The sequence below is a fragment of the Bidens hawaiensis genome, unplaced genomic scaffold, assembly GCF_021521415.1.
Source record: "Bidens hawaiensis isolate Kalapana, Puna unplaced genomic scaffold, B.hawaiensis_p1.1 tig00049851_1, whole genome shotgun sequence".
Taxonomy (NCBI): Eukaryota; Viridiplantae; Streptophyta; class Magnoliopsida; order Asterales; family Asteraceae; genus Bidens; species Bidens hawaiensis.
The window spans coordinates 28287-53583 of record NW_027498926.1 but is presented as its reverse complement, the minus strand read 5'-3'; the positions used below and the strand labels follow the sequence as shown (position 1 = coordinate 53583).

Here is a 25297-nt window from a genome sequence, read left to right as displayed (position 1 = left end):
CATTGTAAAAAAACATAAAAAATTAAATAATAGTTTTCAAGTAATGCATTGTCTGACGAAAAATTTAATTCAAATAAATAATTTTCAAAACCGTTTTTTTTGAATTATTTTGAAGAAAAGTAAATAAAAGAAAATATATTTTAGCTTTTATTTTGGTCCATGACTCCATGTACTTGAATTATTTTTTTTAACAAAAAAATATTTCATTCAATAAGATGATGAGTGAGAAGTTAAGTTAAAAAAAAAACTATTTTGATAAATACTTTCAAACTACTCATTTTGATAAATAATAAATAATAATAATTATTATTATTTTAAAGGACAAACAAAAAAAAATTATAACACAACCACAGGAACCCATTTTGGTTAAACACTCAACTTAATAGAGATAATAAACATTAATGTCGAAACTTTACATGAGATTGGATCCTAGGTATTGGGGTAGATCTAGAATAAAGATATTAATATTTTAATAAAGTCATGAGGTCCAAATATTTAACTCAAACTGGTGGGGGTGGGTCCTACCAGAAACAGCTGTGAAAAGAGAAGTTCGACCCGATTCACCCAATCGGACAACCGGTCATCTTCATCATGACTGTGACTCCAAAACCGTTTAAACCATTTTTGGTTGCATATAATCATATATATGCCTCATGCTACAACTTAATACAATAGAATACATACAATGATACAAATTGTTTAGTTTAGTATAAAACAGGTTTATTATTTACTATTGGTGTAATAAGGAGCATTGGCGAAGCTTGGACTAAGACATTGGGGGACTCAAAATGTATACAAAACTTCACAAATGAAGGGGGGCGGGCTCAAATTTCGGCCGAAAACAGCTAAATTTACACTACGTATAAAAAGTGTCAGCCGAAAATGGCTAAATTTTACACTACGTATAAAAAATTTCGGTCGAAAACGGCTAAATTTTACACTACGTATACAAAAATTTCAGCCGAAAACGTCTAAATTTACACTACGCATAAAAAATTTATGACGAAAACAGACAAATTCAAACTACTGTGTAAAAAAAACAGGAGGCTTGGGCCCACCACCTCGGGCCCTAAGCAGCCTTCGTCATTGATAAGGAGGTTGTGTAAGGTAGTGCATGAAATCGAGATTAATGATACGACACCGGAAAAAACAAATCAAAATAATCGAAATGGAAAAAACCAACATTTTGGTTTTATTTCTTTGTAAAAACCTAACTAAATGTATAGACTATTTTATTTTTAATTTAAATAATTTATAATTATATAATATGTAGTTTAACCCAAATACTTTAGCACAAATGTAAGGTATAATGATAGATTGATAGTAAATAATAAAGGGGAGAGATAACGATATGTTTTTACATGTCATGCGAGTCCTTATATTTATAGCATGTGTGGGCACGTTAATAACGATTAACAAGTATTATACTAAGTACGAACGTTGTTCTGATTACGTCACACAAGTCGTGTGGTTATTAAGGAGTATACATGTCTCAAATACATGTACAAATCATTATCTCATTTTATATAGAGTTGATATGTTGAGATATATTTAACGCATACTAAAGTGACTTTTCCTCTTTGTCGAATATTGTCTGGATAGCTGAGTGCGTATCGTACGCACAATCAATTGTCTGGACGTGACCGTGTGTTTTCTTTGAAACAATGTTGGTTTCGGCATTGGCTTGAGTAACATCCAGATGTTAATCCGAATAGTAGAATAAGTGCCAACTGAGCTTTTGTTTGTTTAGATGCTAAGATCACTTTATAAAAGCTATATGGTACAACATAACCCAATATTAAACTATATGTCATATTTCATTGTTTAAGGTTTTTACCATTTTATTTTGCCCATTCATTTTATTAATCTTAATGAAATTATAGTTCTTTTGGGATTTTATTATTAAATTTGAACATTGTTGAAGAAACACAGATCCGATCTCCTGTTATGGATCCTGGATCCAATGAGTTCACATGGTAAAATACGATAACTACTAACACAGTATGAGCACAACTTCCCAAAGTTCAATGACCGGAACCTGCAAAACATACACCGTGAGTCTCGTTACAGGAAGGACAAGGTGAGAGATCTTCCTGTAACCACCCTCCGGCGTAAGAATCAGTAACGTTCGTAGTGAAGAAAGTACTGAAGTCAAGTTGACTAAGTGTAGTCAGAATACAAGTGAGTGAGTGTGAATGAATACCTCATGCATGTTGACAAGGTATTTATAGCCGAAGGAGGTAGGAAGGTGATTGGGCCAGTTGTCCTCTTCTAGAAGATCTTGATAACTACCTGGACGCGTGTCCTCTTACGATAGGTTGAGTTATATGTCCCATGTGCAAGGGTATAACAACCTGGACATGCGTCACCTGATGATAGGACGAATTGCACCCTGGCCATGTGCACGGTTATAACAAACTGGCCAGGTGTCCTTCTTTCATTGGTGAACAAGTCACGTACTCTTTACGTGACAATCGTGGACGCTCTTCTAGAGTATAGTTGGTTGTTGACAGCTGTCCCGTTGGTATTGCCTTCTGATCATTTTGGCAGACAGATGTCATGTCCTGCGGATGACTTCTGAGGGTGCCAGGATGCTTCCGCACGTGGTACGAGGGTGTTCTTCCTTTCCCATGATATGCGGGTGATCCGAATGTCCCGCGGGTGATATATGAGAGGTTCCTCAATGACCCGCGGGTAATACTTAAGGGTATTTAGTTCTTTTTGATACACTACCTCTGTAATTGTAAATAGCATAATTATCCATACACAATAATTGTACACCTTTGAATAATAGAAAACAAAAGGGCAAATAGCCCATCACTTCATGTATAATATCCATAAATAAAAGGTGGAGAAATAATTAAATATATTGTTTTTATTATTTAAAGGGGTGAGTGAAATTATATTATTATGTCCAGGAAATTGTAGATTCTTCGTGTTATTCCTTAGCCTTGATTTGATTCCAAAGAATATTCATGTCATTTTCATGGAATTAATGGTAACATGCACATTATTATTTATTATATTAGTTGTTTTTTTCAAATACTTGTAAATTTTATTAGATTATGCTAAGAAATGTTTAGCATTATTTTGATACAAGTTTTTGTATGTTAGTGTTTAGTGTTTTAATGATTTCTATTAAGAGACTACATTTAAATCAGTTAGAGATAGGGTGTGTTTGATTAGTTAAAAAGACACATTTTAATGGTTGATTAAGTCTCTTTATTGGTAAATTTCATAATCATGCTTAATGATTCAAATGTTACATTTTAATCAGTCAAGTCTTTTAATGATTCAGTACAAGTAGGCAAACAACCTTAACTATTTTAAACATGTTAAGCTTTTATCAATGCGCTTGAACTCGAGCCTGACTCAAGCTTATCTGAGACTAACCTCAATCAAAGTTAGATAAAAAAAAATCAAGCTCAAAATTGAACACGATCAAAAAAATCAAGCTCACAATGTATTACGTGTCACTTTATTAATTTTACTTGAACAAATGTTATAAATGCATGCAATTTTTATGAAATTTTATACCCAGTATCCCGCTGAACTTTAATATGCACAAAATTAAAAGTTATGTCAATAATAAATGTAAGAAACCATTTGAAAATGATGTTGAAAATTTAATACATTGTATAAGTCATACAACAACGCGTGACATGTATAAGTTCACATGTTCACTAGAAACAGCATTATGAAATGTTCACAAAATGTCATTTGATAATATATGACAATTATAAAACCACACATTACACACTTTATTATATATATTAAATTACAAGTTTTGTTATACACTCATAGTTACTGTTTCTTTCAAAATTGGCTTTGCCTACCAGTACATCGTGCATAGATGATTGTAACAAGAGGTTTGGGTTAGTACCTGCTACGTGGTGTCTTCATCCATTCCCACATTAATATACAATACACATACCTTTTTTTAATCTTCCTTTTCACTGTCTCTCGCATCTGTTTCGAAGTAAAGATCAAGAGATTCTTATTTGTCCATGTAAGAACCTCCCTCTATTGTTCGATTTCGCACAACGTTTTATTTAGGGCCCTGTTTATGTCATTAACAAATGAAGGGATGAAGTTGTTGATGGATGCAAAGAATCAGGTTCCTTTTCTCCAACATTTTCGAACTCTGAGTTCAATTATGTTAGTTTAAACTAACGAATATGTAGTTTTGTTGTTATATGTTGTTTTATTATATCGGGTGTTAACCGGATTAGGATTATATTGCTTAAATTCCATGTTTGTATTTTATTTGAAATTAGAATATACATTCTATCCGTTTTGTGTGATATTTGAAAAACGAACGAAACTAAAAAAGAACGAAGCTATGTGTGGTTTTACAATAATTTTTTTTAAGAACAGGTGAATGGGATGTTAATTTTTAAGGTATCATTATAGTTGAATGTCGAAAAGGTGCTTTCGTTGGTTAAATCTGACTCTCCTATGTATGCTTGCAAAGTTAAATGTTTATGTGATGTTTTTGTGTTGCTTTGTTGGATGACTTTTCTAATTATGTATGCAGGTTGTTTGATGGAAAACATTATCGCACTAACATCCACAAAACTAACAATCTACATAGGTATGTTCATCTTATCATTTTATAAACTTCAAAGAAAAACCGAGAATTTAAAGAGACTTAGTGTCCAGACTCCTGATTTGATACTGAACTCGCATTGAAGAATTTAATTTAAATTATTACATATTAATTTCCAACTTTCATAACAAAAAGTATGCTTAATCAGTTGTTGGTATACAACGGAGCCTTCACTTACTGTTACCTCCACCGTCGTCCTTCGTCTTCCTGCTGTTGTCGACTATAGGTAACTGAAATATTTGATTAAATTGATTTTGATTTTTTGGTGCCCAAATTTAATAATAGCAACTGTTATTTTGGTTTTATTGCGTTTGTAATGTATCTTAAAATTCGTATTTGTATAATGCCTAATACGTTTATGGATGCCATTTGATGGTAAAGTCGAATCAATTAGCATAAAAGTTTCTGATTAGTGTTTTAAGTGTGACTTTTCGGAAACGACAAACAGTGGTAAACTGTAAAACACCGGTTACTCCACCACTAGCTTTTTGGGTTGTTAATGAGTCTTCGCAAGCTTTTTCAGTTGTTAATGGTTGTCTAGATCCAGATGCATGGGTCCGACCCGACAACACTAAGTGATGGAATGTATTAAAAAAACTTGGATTGCGTGTGAAATGGTTTCAAGATTTTGAAGGGAGGCTTTCTTCATAACATGAGAAGCTTAATAAAACGTTTGATTTAGTAGAAAAGAAATCAAATGAAATAGGTAAGGATTTTGATATTTGATTTTAATCTTAATATTTAGTAGCAATTTGCTTATTTTCTTAATTGGGTTGTGAAGAAATGAATCTGACCTGATCCATGATGATGTTCCCCGGTCTTCGAGATGAATGAACCACGACTCGATCTTCTTCTCCGGTAGCTTGAGATCTAAGCAAATCTCGGATCGTCTTCTCCGCTTAGATCTGCAATGGTTTTTGGGGGTGTGGAGGTGACTGCTAAGAAATCTCGAGGATCTCTTGTTTACAGACACAAAAATGGTTATTGTGGTGGCTCTTATTGAGAACAACAACCCTTAATAAGGAGGTGGAGACCTCCTTATATAGGGAGCCTCATGGCCACCATCATGGTACCCTAATGGGCCTAGCCCAGTTAGGGTTACCTCCACAAAACCCCCTCAGCCCAATAATATTGTATTAGTCCATATAATAAAATAAGCCAGACATAATAAATTAAGGTCGTAAGCCGGGTTTAGTACCATACCCCTACAGGTTGTAGAAATGTTAATGAATGCTGAGAAAGAAGATATGAATGCGATACTTGAGGTTTCGTGCAGCATGCTTTAACATATTGCCCAATGCAACAGCAAGTACTAGGATGTAGTAATATTTGGTATATTGTAAATATTTGTTTAGTTAGCAACTTTGCTGTTGTATTACACAAAAACTTGCAATTGTTAAACAAGTTTGTTTTCTCTCATTTCATTAATGTTTGTTTGTATTATGGAGTCATTGGTATGATTGGGGTGCTTACAAATGTTTTATAATATCATGTTCGCGACAAGACTGTAAAATGAATCTGAAAAAGAGCAATACACTGCATAAAGAACATATTCAATTGTATAGATGCAAACCAATCACAATACGCAGGTTCACCAAGATCTGAGTTTCGGGTTTCACAACCCCTGCAGTTGCGCAGTTTCACCAAGATCTGAGTTTCGGTAATGGTTTCACGTTGCGGGGGTTCTAGACACTAGTTTACATTAAACTCCGTCTCATTATCACATGTTATGGTCACACATGAAACAAATAGTTGCGGGGTTCTAGACACTAGTTTACATTAAACTCCGTCTCATTATCACATGTTATGGTCACACATGAAACAAATATTAATGAAGTGGTCATGACATATCATGTGTTATTCATATAGTATATCTTGTTATAGTTAGTCATGCATAGGGGTGTAAACGAGCCGAGCTGCTCGCGAGCTACTCGAGACCGGCTCGTTAAAAAGCTCGAACGAGCCGAGCTTAATCGAGCCTGTGCTCAAGCCTAAAAGTAAGCTCGTTTAATAAACGAGCCTGAGCCCGAGCCTCACTTATCGAGCTCGAGCCGCTCGCGAGCCTAAACGAGTCTGCCATTTATATAATTTTTTAAAATATATATTTAATAATTATTAGTTAATATATATATATAATATTATATATATATATCATGTTATAAAAAATAAATAAAAATAACTAAATAATATATATTATTTTATACAGGAAATTATAATAGAAAAAATATTTAAAAATAATTATATTATTTAAAAAATATCTTATAAACAGTAAACGAACCGAGCTCGAGCTTGAAAATCTACTCACGAGCCGAGCTCGAGCTTTGGAAATAGAGCTCGAAACGAGCCGAACTCGAGCCTGGTCTAGCTCGGGCTCGGCTCGTTTGCACCCCTAGACTCATGCAATATAAAATAACAAAATAAGTAATAAGAAACCAGCATGAGTCGAGCTAGCTCTAATATCAAAGTTGAACTCGAGCTCTAAAAGCTGTTCTTTTTCCCGTTTTATTTAGCTCATTAATATGCGCACACACACAACCAATATGTACACATATTTAATGTTTCAACAACCGTTATGAATTGTTACGTATTTACTGAAGACCAATTGGTCTAATATCAACCCCATGATTTTCCTTATGAGAGGTTGTGAGTTTAAGTCTCGTTTGGAGTAGTTTCTTTCGGGTTAAGTAATGTGATTTTCTTAGTTATGGGTTTCTTCCTTAGTCAGTGGGTTGGGTCATCACATTTTATTATTCGAACAGAATAGCGATCTATTTGCTAGGATGATCCGAGTGTTTGAAAATTTACATAAGAATGCTGAAGTAAGTAAAAAAAATAATATTCCGATTTAATCACCTCCCAACCAACACCTTTCCGAATATGCTATAATGCTATTTCTCTACCTCGAAAACTTGGAACAATTATTATTTATATTCACCTTTATTTAAGTTGAAATATCTGCGCTCGAGGATTTTTTATTTTTAATTGAAACAACTTTTTTATTTAAATTATTGGAAATTTACATATATTCAGGTAATACAAATATAATAAATATACTCTTGTTATTAGTTGTAAACTTTATAGTTTGCACACAACAAAAACAAAAAGAAGTACATGACAAACTACAAGTTTCTATAATAACAGGTGATATAAGACTCTTTTTTTTTTTGAACGACTAAATATTTAATATCAATTTTATTTTAAGATTTTATGCGAGAAGTCTAAGTCTTATATTCAAAAGTTGTTTAAAAAACTCAAATAATATATCTAAATTTGAAGAGCGCGGTAAACTAAATACAATAAAGTCATCGTTAATTATTCATTTACATTAACGACACTCTTACACTCAAATCCAATTACCAAAAGCTTTTAATGTTGTGCACATTTTAAACATTATGTCAAAACATGTTATTGATGTTCACACGTTTTCAAAGTTTGCTAAATTGAAATTGGTGTAACTATTAATATGTAACGATTAACTTAATAATATAATGCAATATTGTTAGCCTAAAATATATTCAAGTGGCTATTTAATCGTTAGCAATGTGTCCAACGCAAAATGTTGTTAGTAAATGCTTGCTAAGCTAACTTACGACGGAAAGAAGATGACATGTCATGTTAAGAGTTTTTATATAGAATCAACGATCAATCGATTATAATTGCTATTTTAATCTAACTCAAATATTTATGATCATTATGTTGAATAAATGTATGGCATATTTACCCATAATTTATTCAATTATCTTTATTGTTTCATTTATTATCTTTATTCAAACAATTAAAATATTATCTTCAATATATTTTTTAATATAACAAAAATAATCCAATTACGATAGAGAGCTATAATAGCGGGAAACATATTGCGTTGTAACTCCTTTTGAATAATTAACCTGGTCTTACTGAAAACAAAGTTATCGTTCTTCCGACCACTAATATATTACATATGCCGTTAAAAAAATATAATAATTATTTTAACTGTTTATCATGTGAATTTTCTTTAGAAAAATTCTATAAAGATTTCAATTAACGCTCTATTTCTTCATTTTATGATACTTTATGTTACGGTAGGCCCACCCTCTTTTCCAGATTCATAACCATCACCCACCAACCAAAATACAAGCATCAATCAACAAAACACATGTTCACATGCATTAAACACTCTGCCCTTAGCAATTCCCACACTGCAAAAACTTATCATCAACTCCACACCCTTAGCAATTCCCACACTTCAACAATCAACACCACACACCTTCATTCACCACAATAAATTCCGAGATCCAATAATAATAATAATAATAATAATAATAATAATAATTTTTGTTTGAACGGCCAACTAAGTAACGCTGAATACTTCGTACGCGGTTCCCATTGGCTAAAGGTAGCCCGAGCCGGCCACTAGTTCGGATGGACGGAGCCCCTAGCGGTCCACCTATTGAGGGATTCACCGGATAAAACCAGACCCCCACGCCCGCCAAATGGCACGACAAAGAGGAGCCGGTAAAACCGGGTGAGACTAGGACTCGAACCATGGCAAGCCAGGGTCATCCCTCATATCTCCCATATAAATTGGTGATAGTGAGGTTTAAACCTCCTACCTCTCACTAGTAAAGTGAATGCTCTACCATTGAGCCACAACCAATTTATATAATAATAATAATAACATATTTAATAAGCATATTATATAAATATTATAATGCTACAAATTTGTTCATGAAACTTTACTCTGTTTTTTTTTTCAAACAACGACTTTTTTGTATATAAGCTACCACACTATACAAACTGTTTACATTAACTTCTCTCACGACTTTTACACGACAATAACTTTTTATTGATATCTGAATGAATTGACGGATCAGAGCTTTAATCCAGGGTTTGAACCCAATATGGGGTGAGGGTTTACGTGAATTTGGTATATAAGGCTATGGGGCGATTTGTGACATTTGACGTCTAGTCAGCAAAGAGTGGTTTTTATTTTAGGGGTGTGGTGGTTTTTGTAGCCCAATATATATATATATGTGTGTGTGTGTGTCACATAATAATAAAATATTAATACAAAGCCACACATCCACCGGCGACAAAATCCCTTCGCCCCTCTTATCATTGGGGCGGTGTTCCTCCTTGAAATCGCCCTTTTGTCGCCCACTACAAATACTCCAATGGTTAGTTGGACTGTCCTCCCCAATAAAGATATAGGTTCGATTGCCACATGGGTCTTTTCCATGGGCATCTGGGTGAAGATACGAATCAGACTTTAATCCCATGTTTGAACCCAACAAGAGACGAGAGTTTACGGATCCCATATGGTTCCCGCGTAGGTAAGGCCTCACGACAATCGAGAAGTCGACTTTAGTCATGACCCTAAAAAACGATAAGTTTACACATGAGATCATCTGTCGTTTAAAAAAAAATCTTTTTTAATACGTAGAGACAAGTTCATAGTGGTATAAGGGTGTACAATCGAACTTCTACCTCACACACATCGATCCGACTTCTCATATTACACCTCCCATGGCATCGCCTTTTTTATTCACATCCGTAATCATAAGTTAATATTTTCTTTCTTTTTTTTTTTAAAAAAAAGGTAAAACATATAACGTCACAACGAAAATTTATATTATCTTAAAATGTGTATACCATATAATAGGGCGAGCGTTTTCGACACAGATATCGATTTGATACCGTCAATACCAAATCAGTACCAGAGTTTAAGTTTTTGGTACCGATATTTTCTTAATTTTCTCCAAACGTTTTGTATAAATATTGCAAACATAGAGAATACATATTATATATCTTGGACTCTTGAGGTTTAGCATTAAATTATTGAAGTTGAATTATATATTTATAATTTGTAGGTATACGGATTTACTATATGAAGTATATGTCATTTATTTATATGATTTTTTTTGTAGTATAAAGAGTTTTAGCAGTAAAAAAGCAATATTTAATTTTCAATATTTTATTTATAATTCATACCAAAATGCTTCAGAACATATATTTTCATATTAATTTACAAAAAAATAGTTAATCTTGTTAAAAGTCATTTACCATGCTTCCAACAAATCCGAAATCTTTGCTTTTTTTTCCTATAAGTTTTTAAAATATATATATCGATTAATTAAATATTCCAACAACTCTCATAGTATTAACGAATAACAGAGCATTAGTATTCAAAATTTAAACATTCCGTATCAAATACTTTCATCTCTCATAAATAAGAATCACTACATTCACTTTATGAAACTTTAAATCTTCTATTATTCTACTAATTAAGAATAGTCACTTTTCTTCGAACATGACTTTAAGGTTAGTATATCTTTGTCATTTTCCATTTATATAAAATGAAAAAAAAATTATTATATTTTAATTCCCGGTTTTGTATGTTGCTTGATTATACAAATGTTAATTGTAAAATATAAAATCATGTAAATATTTGTCATACACAGAATATTAATAACACCAAATTTATAATGATCAATCAATTTCAAATTCTATAAGGATGACTATATCATCAAAGTTCAGGTAATCTGGTTTTTAGATAATCATGTTTGGGATAAACATGAGCACATGATCTCAAATGACATTATATATATTAATTAATTAAGAGGCATGATATTTTATGTGTAGAAATATTTTTTTTGTGTGTTCATATATTATCATTTATTGAGGGTTGATATGTACTTGAAGAATATTATTTATCACAAGAACAATTATACGTGGTTATATCATGAGTTATAAACATACCTATATGTTACCTTATCAAGAGTTATAAGCGGACATGGATTAAAGATTTGATTTGTGATAAACAATGTATACCAACCAATAAAATCACAAATGTAGCGTATAAGGACTGTTTTACTTATTTGTAACATATTTGTGTAATCTTAGTTATGTAATTTCTGTAACTTTAATGTAAATTGTAATTATATAAAATATATGATCATATTGTTAAGTATATTTCACTTAATAATTAAAGCATAAAATTTTCACTTATTACCCGTGTAATACACGGGCCTCAAACTAATCTCCACACTATGGAACATCATCTACGTGACTAATCAATTTTCTGTCTTCCAGATCTAAAACCACTAACCACCATCCAAAACACAACCCTCACTCCACAAAACACATCTCCAACAGCCACACCTCTCTACACACAACACTTTCCACTCTGTAACAACTTATCATCTTCTATTTATCACCTCACACCTTCACTCTCCATCCATCCACCATAACCTCCGAGATCCATTCCTCTCACAATAATAATATTATTATCATTATTATTATTATTATTACTCCATCGAAACGACGTCGTCAGAGATGACGACTACAACAATCCTCTCAGATCTCGGAACCGAACTGATAATCCCGATCTGTGCGGTGATCGGAATCGCGTTCTCGTTGTTCCAGTGGTACCTTGTGTCGCAAGTCAAGCTTTCGCCGGAGAAGCCAGGTGCTGACGGGAAGAATGGATACACGGAGGCGTTGATTGAAGAAGAGGAAGGTGTTAATGATCATACGGTTGTCCAGAAGTGTGCTGAGATTCAGAACGCTATTTCCGAAGGTTAATTTCGTAAATTGTTGTTTAATTTTACGTGAATTTTGTTTATTAGTGTCTGGAATGCTCAAATCTGATAATTACGTTGTTTAATTTCATAAATCTGGTGGTTAGGTTGTTTAAGCTCTGTTTTACAGTGTATTGATGCTTAATTGGCGTTTAATGTCGTAAATCTGATAGTTATATTTGTGATGTACGGTTTAGTGATGCTTAATTGGCGTTTAATTTTGTAAATCTGATAGTTATATTTGTGATGTACGGTTTAGTGATGCTTAATTAGTGTTTAATTTTATAAATCTGATGGTTAGGTTGTCTAAGCTCTGTTTTACAGTGGATTCATGCTTAAATAGTGTTTAATTTCGTGAATTAGTGTTTAATCTTACGTGAATTTTGTTTATTAGTGTCTGGTAAGCTCAAATCTGATAATTACACTGATTAATTTCATAAATCTGATGGTTAGGTTGTTTAAGCTCTGTTTTACAGTGGACTGATGCTTAATTAGTGTTTATTTTCATAATTTAGTGTTTAATTTTTCGTGAATTTTGTTTATTAATATCTGGAAAACCCAAATCTGATAGTTACGCTGTTTAATCTCTGATTTACACTTTATTTGATGTTTAATTAGTGTTTAATTTCTGATTCACATTTTATTGATGTTTAATTAGTGTTTAATTTCTGATTTACACTTTATTGATGTTTAATTTCTGATTTACACTTTATTGATGTTTAATTAGCGTTTAATTTTTGATTTACAGTTTATTGAAGTTTAATTAGTGTTTAATTTCATTATTTTACATGAATTTTGTTTATTAATTTCTGGAAAACTCATATTAATGTTATTTAATTTCTGATTTACGGTTTATTGATGTTTAATCAATGTTTTTAATATTAATTTCATACATTTTAGATGAATTTTGTTTATTAATATGAATGTTTGGAAAACTCAAACCTTATAATTTCATACATTAAGTTGTTTTGATTTCTCTTTTTCTGATTTACAGTTTATTGATGTTTAATGCTTGGGATTGAGTTTGAAAAATGCTTATTGGCTTTTTGGTGTTTTCAAAAAGCCAATAAGTTAAAATGTGTTTGACAATCACAACAAGTATTTTTAATATTAGCTTTTTGAAAGAGTTAAAAAACAGCTTTTCAAAAGCCCCAAATCCTGGCTTTTCAAAATGACTTTTTGAAAAAGACAATAAGCATTTTTCAAACTCAATCCCAAACATGCTTGGGATTTTAATTTTATAATTGTAATGTCAGGTTAAAGTTTGTGAAAATTGAGATCTACCTTTCCATTTCTTAAAAATATGCATATTTTATATATTTTAGTGTTGGTAGGGTCTGTTTTAATTTCCAGACTTTAATTCCCCTTAATAAAAAAATAATTAGTTTCGATTTAATGTTGTTTAATCACAGTTGGTGGGATCTTGCTGGTTGTCGGTGACATATTTTTTATAATATGCTAACTGGATCTTGGACAATATGGCAATATTTTATATGATGCAAATGCGATTGCATCTGATTCTGATGTTCATAGATCTAGTTGATTTGCTGGTGTAGATAATGCCTTTTCTGGAGTGTGGACCATTTTATCCTTGATTTGTTCTTACAGTAGAAAACAAAATATGCCCAAAATGTAGGTTAAGTTGTAAATAAAACAAGACAGTTCACAGTTGTCTGTCACTGTGCTGGGACCAGTAAATATAATTGTTAAAAGTGTTAAACTCAGTCATACAAATAATTATCAGTTATTCTTATAATAATCAGTTTATTTTCAAGACATAGAAATATGGTATATTATGTTGATGTGTTTTTGGAAATTCAAGCAGATTTATCATATTTTTTTTTTTTGAAAATGTAGGTTAAATTGTAATTGTAAATTAAAACAAGAAACTTGTCTGTCAGTATGGTTGGTTCAGGTTGAATATAATTTGTATTGTAATGATCAATTATACTGACAATAATCGTTTATATTCAAGACATATGGTAAATTGTCTTGATGTGTTTTTAGGTGTAAATTCAAGCAATTAATCAAAATTTCTTTTCAAATCGCAGGAGCAACATCATTCCTGTTCACTGAATACCAATATGTCGGGGTCTTTATGGTCATTTTCGCTATCCTAATCTTTGTATTCCTCGGATCGGTTGAGGGATTTAGCACAAGCAGCAAAGTATGCACATACGACACCACCAAGATGTGCAAACCGGCTCTAATGACAGCTGTTTTCAGCACAGTGTCATTCTTGCTCGGTGCCATCACATCAGTTGTATCTGGCTTTCTTGGAATGAAGATTGCCACATATGCAAATGCCAGAACTACCCTTGAGGCACGAAAGGGTGTCAGCAAGGCGTTTATTGTTGCATTCCGATCAGGGGCAGTTATGGGTTTTCTCCTTGCTGCAAATGGTCTTCTTGTATTGTATATTACTATTAATCTTTTCAAGATTTATTATGGTGATGATTGGGAAGGTCTTTTTGAGTCCATAACCGGTTATGGACTCGGTGGATCATCAATGGCCCTTTTTGGTAGAGTTGGTGGTGGTATATACACAAAAGCTGCTGATGTTGGTGCTGATCTTGTTGGCAAAGTTGAAAGAAACATCCCTGAAGATGACCCCAGAAATCCAGCGGTAAAGTTTCTTAATCGTGTTCGTTCGTTTAGAAAATGTATCTGTCGTGTTCGTTAATGTTTGTTCACTGAGTATAAATGGACGGTTCATAAACGTAATCGAATGAAACATAACTGAACTTAGATGAAAGAGCATAATTAAGCGAACACCAATTAAAAGTAAATGTGAGTATCAATTTGTTGAGCCTAAAAAGTTGATAAAACTAAACTAAATTGTAATGGGTGATATTTTAGTTTTTACAAAATTAGACTAAATGTTAATTGGCTTAACAGATTTATATGATTATATACACGAACGGACCTAACAAACGTCTACTAACAAACATAAATGAACATAAACAAACGAGCATTCATGAACATAAATGAAAGACTGGGACACTTGTTCATGTTCGTTCGTTTAACAAATTGAACAAAAACTGTTGTTCGTGTTCGTTCGTTTAATCAACTTTTTTGTGCTCGCTTGAGACTAAACAAGAGCGTTTCCAGCAGGAAACAAAGTTTACATCTGTGTTTTTGGGTAAACTTATCAATTAAATGTCAAAATGTTGCAGGTTATTGCTGATAATGTTGGTGACAATGTTGGGGATATTGCTGGTATGGGATCAGATCTTTTCGGGTCATATGCTGAGTCATCATGTGCAGCACTTGTTGTTGCTTCAATTTCCTCGTTCGGAAACACACATGATTTCACCTCGATGATGTACCCACTAATCATAAGCTCTGTTGGCATCATTGTCTGCTTGATCACCACCTTGTTTGCCACTGACTTCTTTGAAGTCAAAACCGTTAAGCAAATCGAGCCGTCTTTGAAAAACCAACTCATTATTTCAACTTTTTTGATGACTATTGGTATAGCCATTGTTAGTTGGATTGCTCTTCCTTCTAGCTTCACCATCTTCAATTTTGGAGCCCAGAAAGTAGTTAAAAACTGGTATGTTCAATGTGTTTACTTTTTCAATATTGGGAAAAAATTGTCCTGAAACCTTACACTTTTGTAATATGATCCAGGCAATTGTTCTTGTGTGTTGGTGTTGGTTTATGGGCTGGTCTTATTATTGGATTTGTAACCGAGTACTTCACTAGCAATGCTTACAGGTACTAGTTTTTCTTCTTTAGAAAGTCCGTCTTTTGGCGTCAAAACTGTTTAAAAATAATAAGTCAAATACTGTATGTTGACTAACTTGAATGTTTCTCTTAGCCCTGTGCAAGATGTTGCTGACTCATGCCGAACCGGAGCTGCTACAAATGTCATATTTGGTCTTGCTTTGGGATACAAATCATGTATCATCCCGATTTTTGCAATCGCAATAAGTATTTTTGTTAGTTTTAGCTTTGCGGCTATGTATGGCGTTGCTGTGGCGGCTCTTGGGATGCTGAGCACCATAGCCACTGGTTTAGCCATCGATGCGTATGGTCCCATTAGTGACAATGCTGGTGGCATTGCTGAAATGGCTGGAATGAGCCATAGAATTCGTGAGAGGACCGATGCCCTTGATGCTGCCGGAAACACCACTGCAGCAATTGGCAAGGGTTTTGCAATTGGTTCAGCGGCACTTGTGTCCTTGGCTCTATTTGGTGCGTTTGTGAGCCGGGCCGAAATTACAACTGTAGACGTATTGACCCCCAAAGTGTTCATCGGTTTGCTCGTGGGTGCCATGCTTCCATACTGGTTTTCAGCCATGACAATGAAAAGTGTGGGTAAAGCAGCACTTAAAATGGTTGAAGAGGTCCGTAGGCAATTCAACATCATCCCGGGCCTCATGGAAGGAACTGCTAAGCCTGATTATGCTACTTGTGTTAAAATATCAACCGATGCCTCGATTAAAGAGATGATCCCGCCTGGTGCTCTTGTCATGCTGACTCCCCTCATTGTTGGGATTTTCTTCGGTGTTGAAACACTTTCGGGTGTTCTTGCTGGATCTCTTGTTTCTGGTGTGCAGGTAATGTTAATATAATTACTAGTCTGACCCGTTAGAACCTGTTCTGGTTTAATGTATTGGGTTGGTGGGTTAAAATGTTAAATTGTTCAACTCGAACATGATACGTATAATTATTTGTGTTAAAAACAGTAACCCAAAGTCCCAAACACACCCTGTTTGACCCATTTATCCAAAACGGTTGGCGGATAATAATCAAGTTGTACACATGTTAGTTGAGTTGGTGGGTTGTTATGAAATTGTTAACCTGTTTAGTTAAACATGTCAAATATCACGATTCGTTTAATTAAACAGGTAAAGCGAACATGACCCGTATCATTAAACAGGTTAAACCGAACACGACTTGTTTTAAAAAAACCGAATGCAGCTTGTTTAATTAGCTGGCCAAACTAAACACGACATGTTTAGTTAAACAGTCCAAACCATAGACGACCCGTTTAACTAAACAGGCCAAATCAAACACAACTCGCTTAATTAAATAGGTTAACCCAAACGGGACTCGGTTATTAAACAGGTTAGACAGGACAAGCCAAAGCTGAGTATTTTTGTGTCATGTCAGAAATTGCCAAGTTTCTAACTACTATAACATGATGCAGATTGCTATCTCTGCATCAAACACCGGCGGTGCTTGGGACAACGCTAAGAAATACATCGAGGTACAATGAACATCTCTTCTTTCTTATTTATACACTCTTTTAAATCTTTCACTTTTATTAATAATTAATTACTTATTTTTATTGTAATGTTAGGCTGGTGTTTCTGAGCATGCAAGATCACTTGGACCAAAAGGGTCAGACGCACACAAAGCGGCTGTGATCGGAGACACAGTCGGGGATCCTTTAAAGGACACTTCCGGACCGTCACTAAACATCCTGATCAAGCTCATGGCTGTTGAATCTTTGGTGTTTGCACCCTTCTTTGCCACCCATGGAGGCCTTTTGTTCAAGTTGTTCTAGATTCATCACAACGAAGAAGGTGATTTGTCCCTCAATTAGTCTATCGTTTTCATCCGTTTAGTTTGCTTTATTTTTCGAGTTTTCTAGCATATGTTGCTCTATGTCTTATTTTTGATGTTTTGTTCGGCAATTAGCATTTTTTTCGACTGGGATTTGGATATCGTAAGACATGATAAGTAATCCTTCACATCAAGAGTTTGAACATGTCATTAGTAGCTTATATTTGAGTGAATCAAGCTTATATTTGTTTATTAGCTTAAATGTATGCAACATATACAATGCTTTAATCAAACATACAGTAAAGAACCGAAATTTTCAGCGATCACATTCTTTGTGAATTTCGAACTTACATTCCAGAAACTTTAAGATCATTCTGCCCCACAAACTGGTACGGCACTTGCTGCAATCAACGGAATTCATTGTCCATTTGAGAAATTGAAGAGGGTGCGGGTGCGGGTGCTGTTTAGTCTGATGAATGCTTCCAAACTTTATATTCGGAAATTCAGCCTCAACTCCACTTATGCCATAGATGAATGCTTTGCTTTGAGGTACTAAGGGAACACAAGTTGAATGTATAGACTGGACACAATCGTAACAATGATAGAAAGAACCGTTAGGATTAAGTTCCTCCTCGCAAACTTCACAAAAGTAATCACCCTCGTGGTTTTCAATTGAAAGTTAACTTAAATCCATGGGGTGCTTGTCATATTTGTGAGTAATGTGGTAATAGCAAAGCACACTCTGGGTGTAGATGAAAATTACAATTGGTGCAACTAATTGCAATTTTACTAGGATATGTATGTAAAGCCAGACAAACATATACGACAGCAGTCTTTGTGCCGTGAATATCTATTTTGAACTCTTGAAAGCAGGTGATCCGGATGAGATTTATGTGTGATTTTTTTAGGTACAAGTGCACACCAAATATCAACCACATAAAAAGGGTCTAGCTCACATTGCGCACCAAGTAAGCGTGGGACGCTAATTTAGCTTAAGCTAATATAATTGAATCCATGTTGCTTTATGAGGCAATGAATGATGTGATTCCTAATCATTGTGGGATACTATTTAAGTCGTCTTCTTTAATTTATGCTTTCTATTAGCAAAATATGTTCTTTCCTTAATTTATCCCTTAACATGATTCATTCCTCCAAGGGCTTTATAAAAACAATAGGCTCGGTATGTTCAAAGTACTTTTTTTTGAACGACAATTTTTTTTGTGTTTACGTCATCACAATCTTTAATTTGGAGAGCTCCGTTGTCTTACTCTGGCCAAACTATGTCGTCTTAACCGGACCCACGCTGGCTTCAGACTTTGGCTTGTGCGTTCCTCCTGAAACCATACCCTCGGCTGTCACTTGACAGTCGTTGTGTCGCTACAATCACAATAACTATCTAGCGTAACACCCGATGGGACGAAAAACTCGGGTAAGCTTGAGATCTGAACTGACAACCTCGCAATCCTTCATTGTCAAGTTCAGTATTTTAACTAATTGAGGCTTTAACGTTGAATATTTGTTCTTTTAAACTATTTTGAACTAGTCAATTAAAGTAGATGGATTATAAGCATTTATTTAATTAGCAACGACTTTACTACAGTATAATGCGTTTACTTTCCTTACAATATTTTAACAACTTCATATTAAAACAAGAATACGAGTTCATAACCAGATAGTTGACAAGATCACAATGGCTTTAACTTCAGAGCAACCATGTCATATCTACCCTCTAGCCGACATTCAATCCGCAACGAAAAACTTCGACGATGAATTGGTGATCGGGCATGGTGGTTTTGGGAAAGTTTACAAAGGTCATATCTATGGTGAGAGAGATATTAATATTATCACCAGTGTTGCCATTAAACGTTTAGATTCCATGTCCGATCAAGGAGCACCTGAGTTCAGAGCCGAAATCGAGGTGCTTTCTAAGTTAAGGCACGCGCATTTGGTGTCTCTCCTTGGTTGTTGTGATGACGACAAAGAAATGATTATTGTTTATGAGTACATGCCCAATGGAACACTTTATCATCATTTGCATAATAGTAGTACACCTTTGTCTTGGATACAAAGACTCCGGATAGGCATAGGAGCCGCACGTGGATTGGACTATCTCCACACGGGTGTAGGCACCCAGCGTGGAATCATACACCGTGATGTGAAAAGCTCGAATATTCTTCTTGATGAGGATTGGGCGGCCAAGATATCGGATTTTGGGCTGGCCAAACTATGTCAGATAAATCAATCGTCTACTTACGTCCACACTGGCATTAAAGGGACTTTTGGGTATATGGATCCGGAGATTTTTATGACGGGTAAATTCACAAGAAAGACGGATGTTTTTGCGTATGGAGTGGTATTGTTTGAATTGCTATCTGGGAGACACGCAGTTCTCCCAGATGGTGACGAAGATTTGAGTTTGGCACGGTGGGCTCAAAACTGCGTTAAAGAAAGAAAAGTGGATCAAATTGTTGATTATGAAATAAGAGGTACATTATCTTCTAAAAGCTTGAAGGAGTTTGTCCAAATTGGGTACCGTTGTTTGCATAGTGATCCAAAAGAACGGCCGACAATGTCTGAGGTAGTCGTCGCACTCCAGCTTTCACTGGCGTTACAAGAGAAGTTCGAGAGGTGCGCAAAGCCAGCAGGGCTATTTGGATTCACTTGGAAGATGCCAAGCTATATGTTTCCTAGAAAAAAAGAAATTACCGGTACAAACTTGTTTTTTGGTGTTCATATATCTGCTTCTGTTTTTATAATAAGACCATTTAACGCCTGCAGAGGATAGCGATGGCGACAAACTCAACAATGAAATGCTTCATGATTACAAGCAAATGCATGCCAAGTCTTTCAAAATATTCTCATATGATGAACTGAAATATGCTACACAAAATTTCCAAAATGCAACGATAAGTGACCGACGAGGTTGGGTATACAAAGGGTGGATCGATAAGAAGTCACATTCCTCCTCTGAGGCTGGCTTTGGATCGGCCATCATGGTGACGTCATTCCACCGTAGACCCAAGGTAAACAATAAACTCTTTTCTCTTGGTGTATTGGTTTTTATTAATCTCAACTCTCGTCTTTTGGTCGTTGCCTGTCCCAACTAACGAATTGGCTGAACGATCCCACCTTTTATCATATTTGTTCCCAACGGTTCACGACTATTAAAATGCTAACGCAATTAGTTGTAAGTCGCTGGAAAAACGCTTTTGACCAGAAAACTCACGTTTTTTGCTAGGAAACGCAACCTGAACACCACCATCACCACGAACCGACTCACAACCAACCAACCACCACCACTTGAGCACCACCAACCGATTCCGACGATGGTTCTAGGGTTCCGTCGACCTCAATAACTGAGACTTTTACTAGAAAAAGGTTCCTAAAGGTCCGATCTAAGGTTACAAAGATGTTTTGGACGAAAATGTTGAGTTTTCCGGGAAAAAAGTGAGTTATCCGGCCAAAATTGTTGTTCTAGACGACTTGTAACTAACGGCGTTAGTGTTAGTCGTGGACTGTTGGAACAAATATGATAAAATGTGGGATTGTTATCAACCAATTTGTTAGTTGGGACCGACAGCTACCAAATGATGATAGTTGGGATTAATAAAAACCCAATACACGATTTTTCTTTCATAACATTAAATATGAACCTAGCAAACTAATGATATGTCACGTTATACAGTTCAGTGCCTTTTTTGCATTTGCATCCTGATTAACTAGATTTTTCTATTTAATGTAGGAGGATATACATCAATTGAGTAAATTCTGTCATCCCAACCTTCATAGCTTCTTAGGATATTGTTTAGAAGGCGAAACGTTATACCTTGTACACGAGTTCATGGAGAAAAGAAGCTTAAAAGATTACTTGCAAGAAGGTATATTTACTTTTAACTTATCAAAATTTTCAATTTGAAAACAATATCATTTGAGAGAGTAATGTATATATATTCTTTCTTGGCTATAGGAATTGAAACCATTCCCTTTATGACGAGGGTTAAAATAGCCGTAGGAGTTGCTCGTGGCCTGCATTTTCTACAAAGTAATCAGCTCATCGTCGAAGGTTGGATTCTGGATACAGATGAGATTTGGCTTGATAAGGTAAACTTTAAGATGTTCATGATCCATTTCTTGGATCTTTATATGGAATCATATATATATAGGGTGAGGTTACTGTACAATAATTGCTTAACGTATGATAGTTACGCGACACGCTCAAAGGCAAAAACAAAAACCGTCAAAAGCACAAATACTAAAACCCCCGCCAAAAACTAAAACGCTCAGCCAAAAAACGAAAACGTTCAAAACGGTTTTCGTGAAGAAAAGTAAAAAAATTGATCGATTAACGATTCAAAACTGTTTATTTTGTTGAACCAATGATTAACCAATGATTTCATGAATATAAGTATTCTTGTGCCTAATGTACGTTAAACAATTATTGTATTCTATCTTTTCTCTGTCTCTTTCTCTCTCTCTCTCTCTCTCTCTCTATATATATATATATATATATATATATCTTGATATTGCATTGATCACTATGCTTATTTCTCGATTATGAATAATCATAATAAGACATTAAGATCTCACATATAATTACTCTTTTCAGGAATTTAACGCAAAGCTTTTTTATTTCGATGTCGCAATGTTGTTGTATAGATTACGGTACCCATTAGCAGGTAAAAATTTATCACTAGTTTTTTTTTTTTTTTTTTTTTTTGTAATGATATATAATCTGCTTAAAATTTTAGGCCATACATCTAAGAGAAGGCAGTGTGATGTCAACGGTCTCGGGATGCTACTGATGGAAATACTTAGAGGAAAACCATTTGTTTTGGATTATTTGGGACGAGAGCATTGGTCCGGCGAAGTTGCTTTAGCGTCAAATACAAGGATCGAGGATCTGGTGGATCCACGAATGATATTAAACGATAATGATAATGAGAGAGCACACGAATTGCTTTCTTTAATACTGAAGTGCACTAGACACGACTACGCAATGGAACAAGTTTTAAGGGAGCTAGAACAAATTTATAGCAGAATGAGAGATGGTGAAAAAGCTTGATTTACTAATGGTGTAAACACATCGATCCGAATGTATTCAGAATACACAATGCACATAGTGTATGATGTGCCGCTGTCATGTTGTAACACTACAACCTGGCTAGGGCTGGTTGGTTAATTCCTTTAGCCAAAGAGAAGAAAATGATATCGACGGCAATTTTGTTGGTGATCTTTCGGTATTTATGATTTAGCGTTGGTCCATTGTCACAAATTTTTTGTTGGATCTTGATGGCGTTGTCGTATGTCAATGGATTCTTTACGTTGCACACAATCACATTCAGTTATAACAATTTATAACAAGTCATCTGAGTGTTAAAGATACGAGTATGACAACTACACTTATGGGTGTTAGTGAGTTCGTTTAGGTTACACTAAGTTATATCAGAAGCTATTTTTGTGTTAAAGAATTATGTAAATTTTCGTATGTATGAAATTTATTAAAAGAAATATAATCTTAGAAATAAATACTAATGTAAAATTAGATTTTAGCAAGTAACTAATGTAAAATTACGACAATTACACAAACAAAAGTACATTATTTCTCTCATTTAATGATCTCATTCTAGACACAACTCGTTTAATTAAATAGCTTAACCCGGACACTTGGGCCAATTTTTTTAGCCTGATTAGCAGAACCGATACCATCAAATCCAAAACTAAATCAAAAGCCAAAATCCGAAAACCAAAATCCAGAAAAACCGAAACCGAATGATTTTAAAAAACTAAAAGACCGCAAATTTGATTGTTGGCTCGGCTTTAGCCCAAAACCGCACCTATACAAATTGCTTAAACATGAAAACAAAAGTAAGCAATTGGGAACTGTAAATTATAAGCAGACAGTCGTGTGTTTGGCACTTGACATATGGTATAGGAATAATGCTTAACTTTAACAAGCTAAAAGAATCTCTTTATTTTTCAACGTTATATCATTATTTTATGTACAACTTTTTATGTTTAAACAAAGAATATTACTAAAATAATCAATAATTAATGGTTCATGACTTCATTCCCTTCTTTTTCTTTGGTTCAAATACAGAGAAAGAAAATATACATATTTACTTTTTAGTTGTTTACTCTATTCATGTAGCATACAAACAAACATTTGGGTTTAACTTAATAACGTTGAAGAACAATAACGTTGTTTTCAGTAGATCCGGTTTTGCCATTTAAAAGGGAGATAATTGTTTTCAGTAGATCCGGTTTTGCCATTTAAAAGGGAGATAACGGCGCAACTTGTTGCATGTTTACCTGTCTTTCTATTGTAATTTGATCATTTTATTATAATATTCTAATATAGTTTATAGAAGTTTGAATTCGAATAAAAAAAAACACACATTGTGTGTATGATATTCAAGGATCAGAACACTGATGTTAACTATCGTTTTGCGTTCGTTCAATATTCGTATTCCATTCCAAAGTACACTTTTATGGTCTTTATATCCCAGAGAAATTTCATTGACCGTTCTAAAAGTTATAGCCACATTTCTCTCTGCAATACACGAATTTTACTCAAGTTTTTTTTGTTGTTGATGGTAAAGGTATATAAAGTTTTTATTTTGTTTCTTATTTTATAGACATAACGTGTGAACTAACATTGAAATACCTTTTTTGGTAAAAATGTTTTTAGCTCTTTTGCAGAACCTGGCCCACGTTTGCTCGTAGGAGCGTAAGCCCTCACGAAATATGTCTGACACGGTACTGACACTAACCTACTCATGTTTGTAGGCCTGTAGAACGTTTAGTGAACTGTTTGTTTATGTTCGTTTATTTAATAAACAAACAAACATGAACACACATTTTGTTCATTCATTTATCTTTGTATATTTATGTTTGTTTACGTACATTTTTTTATGAAACTTTGGATGAATTATCTACTTGATGCTTTATATTTATCACTTTGTGTTTATTTAAGTCTGCTCGTTTATGTTCTACTAAGTTTGTTTGTGTTCGTTACGTTTGTTTATATATAAAAATAGGTATATATTTCTAATCATCTTCTGAATTTCAATAATATAATAAGTGAAATACTTATTTTGAGTTGAGTTTTGGAACCTTGTGTGGTTTTTATCTCATTTGATTTTTTACCAACTTTTGTTTTATGAGTTTTCAATTTTACCATGGATTTTGAATATTGGCTATTGTAATCTGGGGTGAACACACCTTCAGTTTTAGGTCTTATATTTTAGGTAAATTTTGAAATATAAAAGCCTAAGAAATTCCTATTCAGTTCAAACCCAACCCGAGACTAACCCGTCGTATATTGATCCGGTTTTCGGTTTTGATTTTTTAAGAAATTTGGATTTAGTATGGTTCATATTATTTTCACGAATGCGGTGATGCTTTAACTAACCTGCCTAGTAACTCGCACGTTGTAGTCCAAACAGAGATTAAATAAAAGACAAAAAAAAAAAGAAGGGGGAAAAAGTGTACGCGCTTCGTTATTTGTGGGTGGCCCCACCCACCCCACCATTTCCTCGTTAAAGACCTTGTTATGTGTTAACCAGGCCTCCATAACGGCGGACCCTTAACTCGCAGCCGGCGTTAAGGGCCG

At 34.2% G+C, this 25297-nt stretch overlaps 2 protein-coding genes and 1 pseudogene across 2 annotated transcripts; all 3 read left to right on the top strand.

Moving 5' to 3' along the window:
• The first annotated feature begins 11809 nt into the window (after nt 1-11809).
• Nucleotides 11810-17932, top strand: LOC143598248 (pyrophosphate-energized vacuolar membrane proton pump-like). The gene is made up of 7 exons (XM_077076513.1): nt 11810-12167; nt 14220-14794; nt 15345-15724; nt 15802-15888; nt 15992-16733; nt 17327-17386; nt 17480-17932. The coding sequence occupies exons 1-7, from the start codon at nt 11924-11926 to the stop codon at nt 17684-17686; spliced, it is 2295 nt and encodes a 764-aa protein (XP_076932628.1). The 5' UTR covers nt 11810-11923; the 3' UTR covers nt 17687-17932.
• Nucleotides 17933-19375: 1443 nt separating this feature from the next.
• Nucleotides 19376-20470, top strand: LOC143598245 (receptor-like protein kinase FERONIA pseudogene; annotated as a pseudogene).
• A 984-nt stretch (nt 20471-21454) lies between these two features.
• On the top strand, nt 21455-22883 carry LOC143598247 (inactive serine/threonine-protein kinase BKN1-like). Its single transcript, XM_077076512.1, has 4 exons — nt 21455-21563; nt 21653-21786; nt 22292-22361; nt 22434-22883. Exons 1-4 carry the CDS (start codon nt 21527-21529, stop codon nt 22745-22747), a joined length of 555 nt encoding a protein of 184 aa, XP_076932627.1. The 5' UTR covers nt 21455-21526; the 3' UTR covers nt 22748-22883.
• The last annotated feature ends 2414 nt before the right edge of the window (nt 22884-25297 follow it).